Consider the following 14,422-nt stretch of genomic DNA (forward strand, 5'->3'; position numbering starts at 1 on the left):
AAACAGGCCATTTAATGTCGGAAATTGACATACTTGTAGTTGAATGATAACGAGTTAAATGTATTCTATTTGAAGCTGTATTAAAGGTTTATTTGTCACTATATATTAAAACTATAATAATGTAAAACAAGCTTTTTTGCAAGACAAACAAGAGTTTTCAGAAAATGAGTTAATTTGATTTACAAATTAAAATAAATGTAATGGATACATATTTATAATCAGTCTGACTAAAATACAGATCTATATTTCGTTTTTTTTTTCTTATATACTTTTGATTGCCAACACTACATGAAGATCTGACCAATTGTATTGGGAGGTCATGTCAGGGGTCATACGAGTGGCTTTTCACCCTATGACGTCAGGCATTGATTAATCGATCAGCGTTGACGTTTCTAGTGGTTTACCCACAGTTCCATGCAGAGCACGCCAAGAACTCGCCGTAACAGACTGTTTCGTTGGCTAATTCCTCACATCAACTAGAACGACTGTTATATATAACAACTCTTGGGGATCCTAGTGTTGTGAAGACAAGAAAAACAAAATTTTGAACTATAAAAAATGAAACGAAATAGGATTTGTGTTTTAATCAAATTGATTTATAATTGCATTACAGAAAGTTTTGTTTTTATTTGTATCGGACTAGCACTTAATCATAAACTAGGTGTTACTGTTGAAAGTTTTGCATCAATAAATATAGTTCAGCTTTCATTTAAATCTGTCAAGGAAGTATTATTTTCTTATAGGTCAAATTCCTTTCACAATGATTTATATTGTAAGCTTTGTTCAGTTCAGTTTATTAAGATTTTTGTGGTTAGTCCTTTGAACATTAGTCTTGTTAGAAGTCAGCATTCACAAAAGTATAGTTTGCAAGGTATTTTGCAAGGCAATCTTTAATCCCTTAAATGACTACAGAAATTTTCTGTAAAATAAAATATATGAAATATAATAAAGTAAAACTAAACCAGTTGAAGGAGGTAATATAAGCTTGAAGAGTAAATAGTGTTTTATGATCGACATATCTCAGTGACCTTTATTTCTGTCATGCATATTTATATCATGTTTTAAAAGGTAAAAGTAGTGTACATAATATATACTTACATGTTATCGCAAGATTTATCTTGTCTGTTATTGAGTTGTGATCACCATGATCAATTGGTACGTACCAGCAATTTCTTGTACTCATAAATGGGACCATGGTGAAGTGAAACTTGCAGGTAATACTGTAGACTCTACAAATGGATTATAGGGATTACAAAGATGTCTTCCTGACTTGTATGTCTATAGGAGTTTATTAGTCTGTAGGATTTTTTAGACTTTAACATTGGGTTGAAAAATGAAGGTCATTGTATGATTTTACAAAATCATGGCCTGGCTGTAGCCATTTGTTGGAGTTTCTTTAGAGGAGACTCAGACAAACGTGTATTTTAGTCTCAGAAAGACAATAATCCTTTCTTATTTGTAATTGCAATAAATTTTTTTTATCCAAATCTTAATGTATTTCAGGCTCTGGAACACCAGTCCTGAAGAAACCAAGGAATAGATTCTTAAATTCCTTACTTTGTTGTTTTGGAACAAATAATAACAATAACAACAACAATAATAACAATGCCCAAACAAACTGTCAAGTGCCTCAAGTTGAAGAAAATGGAAACCCTAAAGTAAGATTTTTGAATTTTTCTTATTAAAATAAAACAATTTCATTTGTCCAATATCTGGTTCTAATTCGTTGTTTTATCTCCCTATATCCATTTAACATTGATTATCTGAAGTACAAAGCCCAGCTGAGGCATGGGCCCAGGCCAAGGGCCCCGCAGTTCATGGCAAAACGAGAAAGAAACTATTAAATTCCAAATGCAAGTTCCACTCATCGGTTTAGCAGCGCAATTGGCGGAGACTGGATGAGTCCGCCTATCCCTCAACCTTGTCTGTGATTGGTCGAAACCTGTGACATAGGCGATCGCTCGTATGCTAATTATATGCCATTTAGAACTGAATAGATTTCCTATTTGATCAGATATTATGTAATTCCTTATTATACTGCAGACCGTTTAATTGTATGTTAATTGTTACACATGTGTGCCATTCGAAAGGATATAAAATAATATTTTCGTAGCGGTTGGGCCCCCGCGATTCTAGTCTGGCCCTAGTATCTGATTGGCTAAAATATTATAGGAATTTAAATTTCAAGCAGTTAAAATGAACTGTTTTTAGATTATGTCAAATAGTTGTATCAAACTGATAGAAAATTGAATTCTTCTTACTGGTAGTATATAGATGTTGAAGTATTCACTCTTGACAGGATGTCCAATATTTCTGTCACTGTCAGACCATGATCGACCCCAAAATACTAAAACAATTTGAACACGACCATTGACAGGATCCCAAATCATTTCTTCCAAAATTTAGAAACCGAGTAAGTTTATATTTCTGAGGTTGTCTAATTTTGTTTTCTGGAGTGTGTGTAATGCTAGATGGAATCAAATAATCAATAATCATGTGAAATTATCTAGTACCCAGTAATATAATAATTTTGTTTTTATTACGTGTACATGTAGCCTGATATTATTGAAATGTTTTTAATATAAGTTTTATAAGATAATTTGACAACTGCCGTGCACTGATAAGAGAATATTAAGTCATGTGTTATAGATTATTATTGTGTAGGCTGGGGATCAAATTCCATAGTGCTCACTACATCAGTGAATACATGTATAGAGAGTTTTCTCTACACCATTAAATACATGTATGTGGATTATTTAAAAATTAATCAAGCAATTTTAGTGATACCATTGATGTTAAGAGTGTCACCTGACAGTACATGTATGGTACATAATAGACAATCCGCGTGATTAGCTTACCGAGAATTATAAACATAATATTGTGTGGTATATTTAAATAATATCAAGTTTAAAGTGGATATGATTATTATACATTTCAAAGAATCCATTTCTTGCCCTAATTTTGACTGTTGAGTATTCTTTTATTTGGTATTTGGTATCTTAATTCATGAAATTGGTGAACCAAAGATATTTTAATTTTATATATTTTTTCTGATTTAAATTAGCTGTCACTGTCTGAGTTACTCAGAATCGCAACATTCAGTGTATTGATTCAAACATTACAGCATGACACAAAACTGTAAATGAAAACAATGATTTAAAACAACTTATTAGGCTACCCAGTGATGAATTTGCATATTCGGTTTCGGTTTGCGTAACCCAATAGTTAGAGGAAAGTTTGGGAATTTAGAAAAAATAGAGGCTTGCGGTCACATCTGCACTAGGATAAAATTCACTAGTTCTAGGACAATATTCTAAAATAAACTGAGGAAGTCTTCTTTAAATGATAAATTATTATGAGTTATATGTAATTAGTATATAACGGAAGAAGATCATGTGATAGTAAGTAATGCAGTTTGTTATTGTTGTATTACTAAAAATAACACATGACTCATTAAACAACAGATATACATGACAGATCTACATGTACATTATATTGCAGCCAGTAAAATTAGGTTATCTTATAGAAATGCATAATTTGAACATTGCAACATAGTAGAGTTTGTTTGCTAGCCTCTCGACATAAAGAATTTAATAAGTTAGGCCTAAAATACATCTTAAAAAAATGGTTGCAATACACTCGCTATCAAGGACCATAAAACTGTAAGAAAAGAGCCAAATTTAGGTTAAGTCAGTCTTAGGCACAACATTAATGATTCAAGATCAAAAATAGCCAAATTTCACACCATACACAATATAAACTAGTTTTGTCAATAAATACATCAGTCAAATAATTTACCAAATCGATCAATTCAAGTGTGTTCAGCTAAATGTTCCTCTTGTGACACCATCATTATTTCTCTTTGGTCATTAACTGATGCCTGAACGATATTCTTGTTTTATCAATAATGGCATGAACATTGAGGCCAAAATGGCATCTAACCAGTATTTTTTGTTTGCGTTGTCTGGATTACTATACAGGACATTATTCACTTTACAATTAAATAAAGAAAATGGTGATTGACGCTTTGGGTCTTTTGAAGTCAATGTACCACTAACAGAAATAGAATATATAGATAATTACTGAATACAAGATATTTTAATTATAAATTTTAAATTTATGTATAATACAAATTCAGTTTTAAATATTGTTGACAATCAGTAATGGGGTCAACAATGAATACTTATTTGTGATATAAACTAGGTTAAACTGTGCTGGTTATTGTGACATGTATTGACATTAAAAACAATAAACATGTTACTGCAGTCATTCACCTTATAGCTATCTATTCACAGTCAACATGTATAGTTATAGGGAGTTGTATGGGTAAATTTTTGATTAAACCAGTGGATATGGGTTCAAAAATGTTAAAAAAAAAAATTGTTGATATTGCCTGAAAAAAAATATTGCATATCAGGAAGTTAAATTGGATATCATCCTTCCCACACCTTCCATGCTAATATATGCCCATTTGGTCAAAACTATTGATTTAAAATTGTAGACTAGTTTGGCCCTTTTATTTTGATCAGAACCTAAATGCACATTTTGAGTCGAATAATAAATCTTTTGATATTGTGTAATATGGAAAGTTTGAGTTACATGTAGTAGTGTGTACAATTAAGAAATAGAATTAAAAGACAGAGACATTAGAAACATATATGTATGGGTGGACTTTTGCCCAATTTTAACTAATATTGACTAATGACAAAAAAAAACAAGCACCTTTCCCCAAAAATCGATTGATTATTGCCTGAAGATAACTACCCGCTTTTACCAGAAAATTTTCTTCTGGAATATTCCAGGACTGACGACTCCCCCTCCCCTTTGCCGGCTTAATTCACCTACAATGCTATTGATTGTGTTTGTAAAATTCCTAAAGGAGTTTGGTGCACCATCACATTTCTGTAGTAATAATAATATGAATATGTATATTTCAGATTGGGGAGAAATATTTATTACCACCCGTACGTCACACTAATATGCATAAGAAATGTGTAGTTATAGACCTTGATGAAACCCTTGTACATAGTTCATTTAAGGTAAGACATTCTGTGATATAAAGTTTTCTAGAAATAGGTAGCATACCATGTCTACACCACTACAGCTCTACACTGTATGTACTCTGTGAAAAACTAACCAAATAATCAAGTTCCATACACAGATTGATATGTATAATATTTATAATAAATCAGATCGAGAGGAACAATATGTTCTTTTACGGTTAGATTCATCAACACAGAACCAAATAAAGTGTAAAGACTTTTCTTTTTTTTTTTAAAAAAGTATTATAAAATATGTACATGTACATCTTGACACCAAAATAGTAAGAAATAAAACTATTGAATTTGTCTCATGATTTCAGCCAATAAGCAATGCGGATTTTATAGTTCCTGTTGAAATAGATGGAACCGTTCATCAGGTAAGAAAATTAGATATATAAATAAAAACCTACTGGATATCATTTTCATATCCCTACTTTAAATTATAAGATATAAATATGATAGTCAATCTTGTAATCTTAGAACTAGCCATACCAACATGTCCATACTGCTTATTCATTAACTGTATGGTAAACTATTCATGAGATATATTGAATGCTGGTTGGCTTGCTTGGCAAAATGTAAAATTGGTGTGTGTCATCTCCATGTCCACAGGTTTACTTTTTTACAGGTATATACATGTATATCTATGTAGTAATTTAGGGGGGTTGGATGGCTGAATGGTTAGAGTGTGCACGCTGTATCATAAAGTCTGTCATTGAGTCAACTGGCGTGGTTTCGAATCACTGGTTGTACGTGGTAAGGAGTAGGGTCGCCTGTCCAACCTCGTGGGTTTTCTCCAGGTCCTCTGGTTTCCTCCCACTGCTAAAGACCCCTACGCGCAAGCGAATTATTGAAATAAATTTAAACCATATGTTAGTCCCGAAATGACCTAGTTTGTGTCGAGAGGACGTTAAACTCCATTTCTCTCTCTCTCTATGTAGTAATTTATTAAAGTCATCATTTTGGCATTTTTCTCACATTATCTCAATTTTCACCATTTAAAATGTACTCAAATGAAATTGATTATGTGTAACAAAATATAAGTACATGTATGTATGATATTTATTATTTTATAGGTGTATGTGTTAAAGAGGCCTTATGTAGATGAATTTCTGCAAAGGATGGGAGAAATGTTTGAATGTGTGTTATTCACAGCTAGTTTAGCTAAGGTAAGCTTGAACCTGTATAATTTGCAAGGCATCAATACCGTTAATAGGAAGAAGGAGGGGCTTAATGTCTCATGAAAGTCAGTAATGATCGATGTCCGTGCATTGTGCTTGGTTAGATGCTTCAGGCTAAATTTATTTTCAAAAGCGTTTGTGCTATTATCATGCTGTATTTTGTAAATGCATTTGTGAATTTTAAATCTGTTTTGGCATTATTATAAATTGATAAGTTTTCCAGAATCTAATAAGTGCAGGATGACCACACCACACAAAAGTAACAGAAAACCAGTAAGCACACATTGAGACATGTAAACAAGGATAGAATATTAACTAAATATATTTTTTTAATGACTTCAGTATGCAGACCCAGTAGCTGACCTACTTGACAAGTGGGGAGTATTTGGGGCCCGGCTATTCAGGGAATCTTGTGTCTTTCATAGGGGTAATTATGTCAAGGTAAGTAATATCATTGTAGTATTACAGCAGCCAAGAAGAATCTTGGTTTTCAAATGACATTTTAGTACAGGTCTATTAGTGTTCACCTATTTATTTCAATAATCAAATTCAAACAATGACTGAACATTTCTATCAACTATTTCACGATCATAATAAATTAGTAAAAATAGAAAATTGCTTGATAACAATGTTCAACTTTGAAGTTTTTTAGTAAATAAAGCTGAAAAAAATATATGTCCAGTTGTTAAAGTATTTTAATTTATTTTTTCTTTTGTTTGCAGGATTTGAGTCGTCTAGGTAGAAATTTAAATCAGGTTGTAATTATTGATAATTCCCCTGCATCTTATATCTTCCATCCAGACAATGCTGTAAGTACTACATTTTATCTTTAATTCCTGTTGATTTCTAGTTTGAAGTATTTAAGGTTCTAAAGAGTATAAAATTAATAGTTAATACACTCCCATTCTGCAATGAATTTGAAGAAAATTTTAGATTTCACGATTGAGCCAGTGTTTTTGACATTTCAAAGAAAAGAAATGCTTACTTTCAACTCTTGTAGTCAAAAAGTTGAATTTAACTGGTTTTACCATTTTGGGAAACTGGTCTTTGAGAGGTGAACTCAGTGTATACTGTATGTGTGTCATCAACAAACTATTCATGAGTTTGACTCTGATTATATATATGTATACATTAAACGCCCACTTTTATGTGGACATGTATTGTCCCTGCCTGCTGTTCCACACTTGCTTATGTTACCCATTCTTCCTAGAACAAGTCAAGCAAATAACTATCAGAATGACCTACAGAGATTTGTAGAATGTCAAACATCTATTCTTCATATTTTTCCATCACATTTGTATTGTATCTTTTTGAATTCAGGTACCAGTAGCCTCTTGGTTTGATGATATGGCAGACTCCGAGCTTCTCGACTTAATACCATTTTTTGAAGGACTTGCACGAGTGGACAGTGTATATTCGGTGCTCAAACAAACTATAGATAGTCCTTCAACCACACCCACCTCATAGCAGACACTATAATACTGTGTCTGGTTGCTATAGAAACTCTTGAAAACTTTCTGCCTTGTTATCAGGGAGGCTAACAAAAAAATATGGCTTCTTTGACTTTCAAATAGTTTCATTGAAATTGGATTTCTGGCCATGGCATAGAAGAAGGAAAGTTTTGAAAGTGAAAATAGGAACAGACATTGAATGTATAGATATTCCTATTGTGGAACTCTAACTTGTCCTTGGAACTAACTTACTTCCCCTTGTCACCTTACAGAACTTGCATAGATTTTTATTATAAAGTGCTAAAATTATATAGAAATTGTTACTTTGTAGAGATCTGTTGCTGAATATTTAAGTTTTGAATTGAGAGGACTTTGTTTATTGTATGTTTAAGACTATGGATAAAATCAATAACTTTATACTTAATATCTGAATGGCTTTCTAATTACCGGTAAGATGACAATGAATAAGGCCGTTAATTCAATTGTTTTTGCTGAAGAAATTGTTTTGATGAATTTAATTATTTAGTATAAATAGGATAAAATGCTTAAAAAAATTATTAAATTTTATGTCGTAAAGTCATATAATTGGTTTCTTCATTTTACTTATTTAAAATTTGAATTTTTCATCTGAAAGGTTTTAAGATAATTGAGTTTTCAACGAAGAAGAGAGTATGTCTAATGAAGTTAGTTATTATCATCCCCTATTTAAAACGAGAAAAGTCATGTAGGAAATTGTTCTTGTTTATTTTAGGTTTTCAGTTAGTATTTGGTTATAGTACTATTTGTAGATTTGGTTTTCCGCTGGAACGGACAATGTTCATATAGAAATAAATTTACGTTAATTAATATTTTGTATCTCTTGGCTGTTAATAGCGGGATTTATTTTTGTTGTTGTTGAATGGCAATATTTGAGTTAATTTAAAATATTGGATCATCAATACCACAGTTATTATTATGGAGACATAATATTATATATAAAAATCATAAGGTCTTTTTTTTTTTAAATCATATGTATTTATTTTTAATTATGATTTATACTGTATAATAAGTTATGTCATTTTTCTTAGACACTTTTGTCAATAATTTTTCTATTTTTGCATTTTTTAATACGAATAAGTAGATTCTTGAATTTATTTGTTGTTAAAATAATGCAAAATGTTTGATGCTTTGAGTTTTTTTGACGAACAAATTAAATGTATGTTTATGCTTCAGTTGTCAGTATTGCTAAGTAATTAGATAATGTTAATTTCAATATGAGTGACATTTCAAATGAATGGTTATTTTTCTACTAAATAAAGAATTACAAATACTGATTTAAAAGATAAAGCAGATTGCTTGTGAAACTCAACTTCATGTTGAAGTAAAATATTTTTTAGAAAGATATTGCCTTTTACGGAAAGACAATTTTGTAATTGTTATATAAATGTTACAAAAGGTGTGTAGTGATAGTTAAGATTCTGCGATATTCATAACAATGAAATCAAAAGACATTTGTCAGTCTTTGCAATGGAAGGTGTGCAGTATCCATAATTGGTTTTGGTTATTAAAATGGTCAGATTTGAAAGCTGGTAATTTTTGGGAAAACAAAGAGGTGTATAACAATTATACAGTATACAAAACCATCCAGAAACCTTATGATATTCTTGCCCATCACTTCAACATATTTGTGGACATTTTTCCTAATTCACTTTGTAAATTTACATGCACTCAGAAGTTTTCTAATGTTGAATTTTCATTAAACAAATGAAAGAAGACACTTGTTATATTTGAAATCAATGTGTAATAAAATGTACTTGTATTATACAATTATGTTGTTGACATATAAAAATTGTTGATTTATTATAATATTATGACAATATTTTATGAATATAAAAATGTTTTGGATAAAATACACAAAGTCATATTCGTATGACTTTTCTCACAAAAAAAAAGACAAGCTTGTAAAAAAGAGTAGATTTTGTAAGATATTTAGTTTTTCATCATAACCTTTGTGTATGATGATTTGTATTTATAACTATTAAACATGTATTATACAAAAAAAAAATTGTACAATTTAAAGGGGTGTTTATGTAGACAAATTGAATTTATGTAGATTAAATTGCTGTGGAAAAATATTGAGAAGATTTGATCATAATGTTTCTTTAGATGCATAAACAAATAATGTTAAAGATAATTTTTATTGTTAAATTTTTCTTAGATTTTTCTTTTGGTACATTATTATTACCTTCTATTAAATGTTAAACTTGAATTTTGTGTCTTCTGCAATGTCAGCACAAATTCATTTGTCAACAGAAGATGTTATATTCTAATATAGTTTTAAGTTGTCTACATAGATGCTCCGTAGAAAAAAAATGTTATTTTTTCAACACAAATTGTCACATATTGTTTATAGCTGTACAGTGGAAAAAGAGTGAATTTTATCTGTTAATATATAATAATTATTTTATAACTTTTCTTTTCTTTATTTTTAATGTGTGTTTATTATTTCTATGTGGGTAATCTATTCATCAATTCTGCAGGTGTGTACAGGGTTAAAGGTCAGAATTAGTCTATTCAGATTTTATAGATGCGATAGACAATATGTGTAAAAACTTTCAAGTCCATAATGGTTTAATTTTCTTTAAGTAATTTCCCTTGGAGGGGAAAAAACACCTTTTCTCCTGGAATTGTATCTTTTAAACTTCTTTTACAATGGAATTTTATTTACAAGATCACACAGATTGTAATTTATGCCATGATATCTATTTGAGCATATATTTGACCTCAGTCTTGTTGACTGTATTCATCTCATCACTAACTGTCATATTTATAACTTCTACTTAGACTAAATTCTTTCTATATTTGAAACACTCAAAAGTTGTGTTTTGTTTTTGGATAGTTATGGAGTGACTTATGTATCATGGTTCCAGATTGAAGTATAATAGTTTGTTACTGGTTGATAGAGGCTATATATTTTTTGTATCGTGACATTAATTTACCTTGAATGCAAGAGTTTATAAATGTTGGGATGTGAAAATTAGATATTAACTTTTATCATCAAGTTAGTACACACCATCTTAAGGCTTCACTCATTTACCATATCCGATATTTCATAGAAAATATAAATCTTGTTGCCTTTAGATCTAGTAATAAATCATCACTTTCAGAATGTAGACATAAGGTATTTAATTTTAAAAATCCTAACAATTAGTATTATCACATTAACACTATCAAAGGTAGCAACCAAAAGTTTTATTAACCAAATAGTGAGAGAAAAAATCCAAAAAACACTCATCATTAAATCTTGTTTGAGTTCTATGTTACAAAAATCTCATTGGTTTAAACAGGGTCTGTTTGACAAATAATATGTTGTTGATCTTCACTTTTCATTATCATCTGTCATATATTCGTCATGGTACACTGTTTAATACTGCTTGTATTGGTTAATTTCATGTTAACAAACTGATAGACATGTTTGCATGTTAGAACCTTACATACATGATGTCATATCTGTCCAATGTATATTGTGTGTCGTCCAATAACTGTCAACCTCTCATTATTATATTTATAAAATATTCTGTCCTTTTACTTCTTGTATCAATATATCTAACTAAAAATTCAGATGGAGTAGTATCAAGTGTTTAGGATGACATCCATCACTATATAGAGATAAATGGTAGATCTTGATAGCTTCTACTTGGGATTTCAGAAGTCAAAGTTACTGGCTAGAAAGTGTAGACCAAGTTATCGGCTCTGGAATAAGTAAGTTTGAACACAAGTGATGGAATTACAGATTTAAGTCAGATTTTATAAAGCTTGAACTGTATTTTGTGTTGACTGTTAATTGAATTTAAATATACATGTTATTTTGTATATTACAAATTAGGGTTAGGAAGCATCGAAATATATGATATACTGATAGAATAATAGTTGATACAATAGTCTTAAAGGACAGAATAGTTAAAACTTTACTCCAGTTTCTTTAAGATAGACCTCCCCAAATACCCCAGTTTTCATATTGAGGTCAGGGAAACTAATGAAAGAGTGGAATAATGTCTTTCTTCTTTATGTATAAATAACAGATCACATTGCTCATTACACCAAATGAAACAAATTCAAGCTTTGAAAATTTAAGAAAAGGAAACATTCACGAAAGTTTTGCTGTATGGAATTTGATTTGGTCTTAATGCCTTTTGTATTATTTTCTTATTGTCTCAATTCATTTTTGTATATGTTTTACACCCCCAAAATAAGGCATTCATTTAATGAGAGAAATTGGTTGTTTGCACTTCAGCAATTTTTGTATTCTGTGCCCCAACTTATTCGAAGATGATAAACATTTCATGTTTGGTTGTATGGATTTCCATATCTGTCAAAATATGTATTATTGTTATGCAACAGTATAATATTTTGTCTGGGAAAATATTCCACACAAGTAATTTAAATCAAAGTGTTTTCAGGACCATTATGATAGTTGATATTCTACAACAGAGGGTGCACGTATACAAAAAGTTAAAAACAGACAATATCAGCTAAATTTCCTCATATGATCATCTTTCAGTGTGTTGTTTAAGCCATTTTGTATGATAACGAAAATTACCATGATTCATGTATTAAATCTTTATTTGTGAATTTGTGTGATGATATATATTAAGAATTTTTAACACTTTAAGCAGTCAAAACTGAAAGAGGCCATTGAATAAATGACACTGTCACCATTGTTTTTAAACTATTAACAAAATATATATCAACTAATAATATAATCACTTTCTTTTTTTATGCTTATAAATATTAATGAAATATAAATCAGTGTGAAGAATTTCATCAAAAACTACACTGGCTGTGTGTGGGTCTCAATCATTATTTGAAATTGAAAAATTAGACATTTGCCTAATCTATGAAAAACAAAACACCAGTTTCCAAATTGTGAATTTAATTGAAGTACCCATATCTACACATACTAATTGTAAGTACATACACACCTTAATTATTTTATCAAAATATGAGTGGCATCGGAAAGATATGTATTTTTTCAAATATAAACATAATCCACTTATTGTATTCAGTTGATTGTGTTCAAATTTATCCTAATCTTATAATAATAATTTCATTAAATTCATTCTCTACTTTTTGTTGCTAGATAAAATCTTCATATTTTCGAAGCACTACAATTGTTTGATCAAAATTTCTAATATTCACCATAGATTAAATGTACACTCATGAAATAAGTACCATAATGGACACCCAACTTACGAAGGACATCTGTCTTTTCTGTTATAGTTAAATTTGGATTATTTGTAATTTCTGTCTGATTGACATATTGAAACTGCTATTGAAGGAAATTGTTATATAAGCTTGTAGTTTATTTATGTGTGAAATATTTGCCAAAATATTAAAATTGAACTGCTTTAATTTTCTACTAAATTAGATGTTGGGCCATCAGTAATCATGTTTCAAAAATTTAAAAAAATGTAACAAAAAAATTGTTCAAAGAGCATTGGATATGGCACTTCTTTTTGTATTATACACTGTTATGATCGTGCACAAATTTATGATAAGAGTTCAAATGATTTCTTTAGATTAGGCCAAATTTATGATAAGAGTTCAAATGATTTCTTTAGATTTGGCAAAAGATTTTTGAAATTTTTAAAACATAAAACTATAAGACAGATGTCTAAATTTTGCAAAAGTTGTCAGAAATTTTAAAACCATTGAAACATATTGCAAATTATTGGCTTGCCTTTTTTTGTGTGTAAAATTTAACAATATTGACAGATCCTAGTGTTGACAGAATATTGATTTTGAAGTAAATATCAATAGTGTATTATAGAAGTATAATAATATACATTGTGTCAGTAGTGTATATTACAATATATAATTATATAGACTATTAATATCTATATGATAAGTATATATATATATATCAATGGCTATTTTTGTTATAGGGCCAGTATTTTTTACCTATATTAAACTGACAATATGTAGAATTGATAAGATCTTGCAGATTATTAGTAACTATTAAAATATCACATCCTGATATTCAGATGATAAGAGGTATATAAAGTTTTGAATGTCTTGTTATGTTAACTTTCATCAGAAATTAATTAGCCAATTCCTGGATTTTAAATTTGTCAGAATATACATTTCACACCAAGGGTTTATTGGTTAAAAATTATAGCAAGGTTGAGAAAAACTAATGTGGGTGGGGTTAAAGTAAAATGGTATAGTAAGTTGTATATCTAATGAATTCTACATGTTTGAAGTTTAAAAAATGTTAGTAATAGAAAACTGGTTGTATTAAAATGTTTCATATAGTATAATATGTGTACATGCCTGCATACTGTAAAATACTATAAATATTATATAACTCACTTGTTGAGGTTATGGTTTGATTGTACAATAAAAAAAACATATTTTCTCTGGTACTGATTTTAATATAAACTTATAAAATTACACATCTTTGTCTTTTTCTTTAAATTTCGAAGGAAAAATACCATTGATTTACATGAAAATTTTTTGTTCTTTCTTAGAATTAGCCTGTCAGAGATAAAACAGCTCTGGCTTTCAAAATTCAACAATTTAAGTGGTAAACAAAATTAATTTACATGTAGTAAAATTATTTTTATAGTTTTTTCTTGTTGGTCAAAAACACAGATCAAATCGATCTAATTCAACACTATTATGATCGAAATCAAGGAGGTTTTCTTGTTAAAAGCACAGGTATTAGGAAGTGTTTGATTTTGATTACCTTTATGAAGGTAAATCTACA

The 14,422-nt window shown here is 29.6% G+C and overlaps 1 protein-coding gene and 1 long non-coding RNA gene across 7 annotated transcripts in view; one reads left to right on the forward strand and one right to left on the reverse strand.

Moving 5' to 3' along the window:
* Window positions 1-14,108, forward strand: part of LOC126807796 (CTD small phosphatase-like protein) — a 28,904-nt gene extending 14,796 nt beyond the window's left edge. For 2 of the 4 annotated variants that reach the window (XM_050532621.1, XM_050532620.2), the window contains exons 2-8: window positions 1,504-1,658; window positions 4,938-5,039; window positions 5,363-5,419; window positions 6,119-6,211; window positions 6,566-6,664; window positions 6,946-7,032; window positions 7,544-14,108. In XM_050532621.1, the coding sequence (XP_050388578.1) occupies window positions 1,504-1,658; window positions 4,938-5,039; window positions 5,363-5,419; window positions 6,119-6,211; window positions 6,566-6,664; window positions 6,946-7,032; window positions 7,544-7,690 (740 nt within the window). In that variant the 3' untranslated portion in view covers window positions 7,691-14,108. Of the gene's footprint in view, window positions 1-1,085; window positions 1,215-1,503; window positions 1,659-4,937; window positions 5,040-5,362; window positions 5,420-6,118; window positions 6,212-6,565; window positions 6,665-6,945; window positions 7,033-7,543 lie in introns of those variants that run through there. The other 2 variants (XM_050532623.2, XM_056103139.1) reach the window with 2 other exon arrangements.
* LOC126807800 (uncharacterized) lies at window positions 64-3,906 on the reverse strand. Of its 3 annotated transcripts, none has more exons than XR_007674175.2 (3): window positions 3,799-3,906; window positions 1,099-1,229; window positions 64-919 (listed from the first exon to the last, which is right to left on the reverse strand). It is a non-coding gene; the product is annotated as an uncharacterized LOC126807800 (long non-coding RNA). The 3 variants fall into 3 exon arrangements; XR_007674174.2 differs by lacking the exon at window positions 3,799-3,906 and adding an exon at window positions 2,262-2,414; XR_007674173.1 differs by lacking the exon at window positions 3,799-3,906 and having other exon boundaries at window positions 1,099-1,382.
* Window positions 14,109-14,422: the final 314 nt, after the last annotated feature.

The sequence above is a fragment of the Patella vulgata genome, chromosome 9 (genome assembly GCF_932274485.2).
Source record: "Patella vulgata chromosome 9, xgPatVulg1.2, whole genome shotgun sequence".
Taxonomy (NCBI): domain Eukaryota; kingdom Metazoa; phylum Mollusca; class Gastropoda; family Patellidae; genus Patella; species Patella vulgata.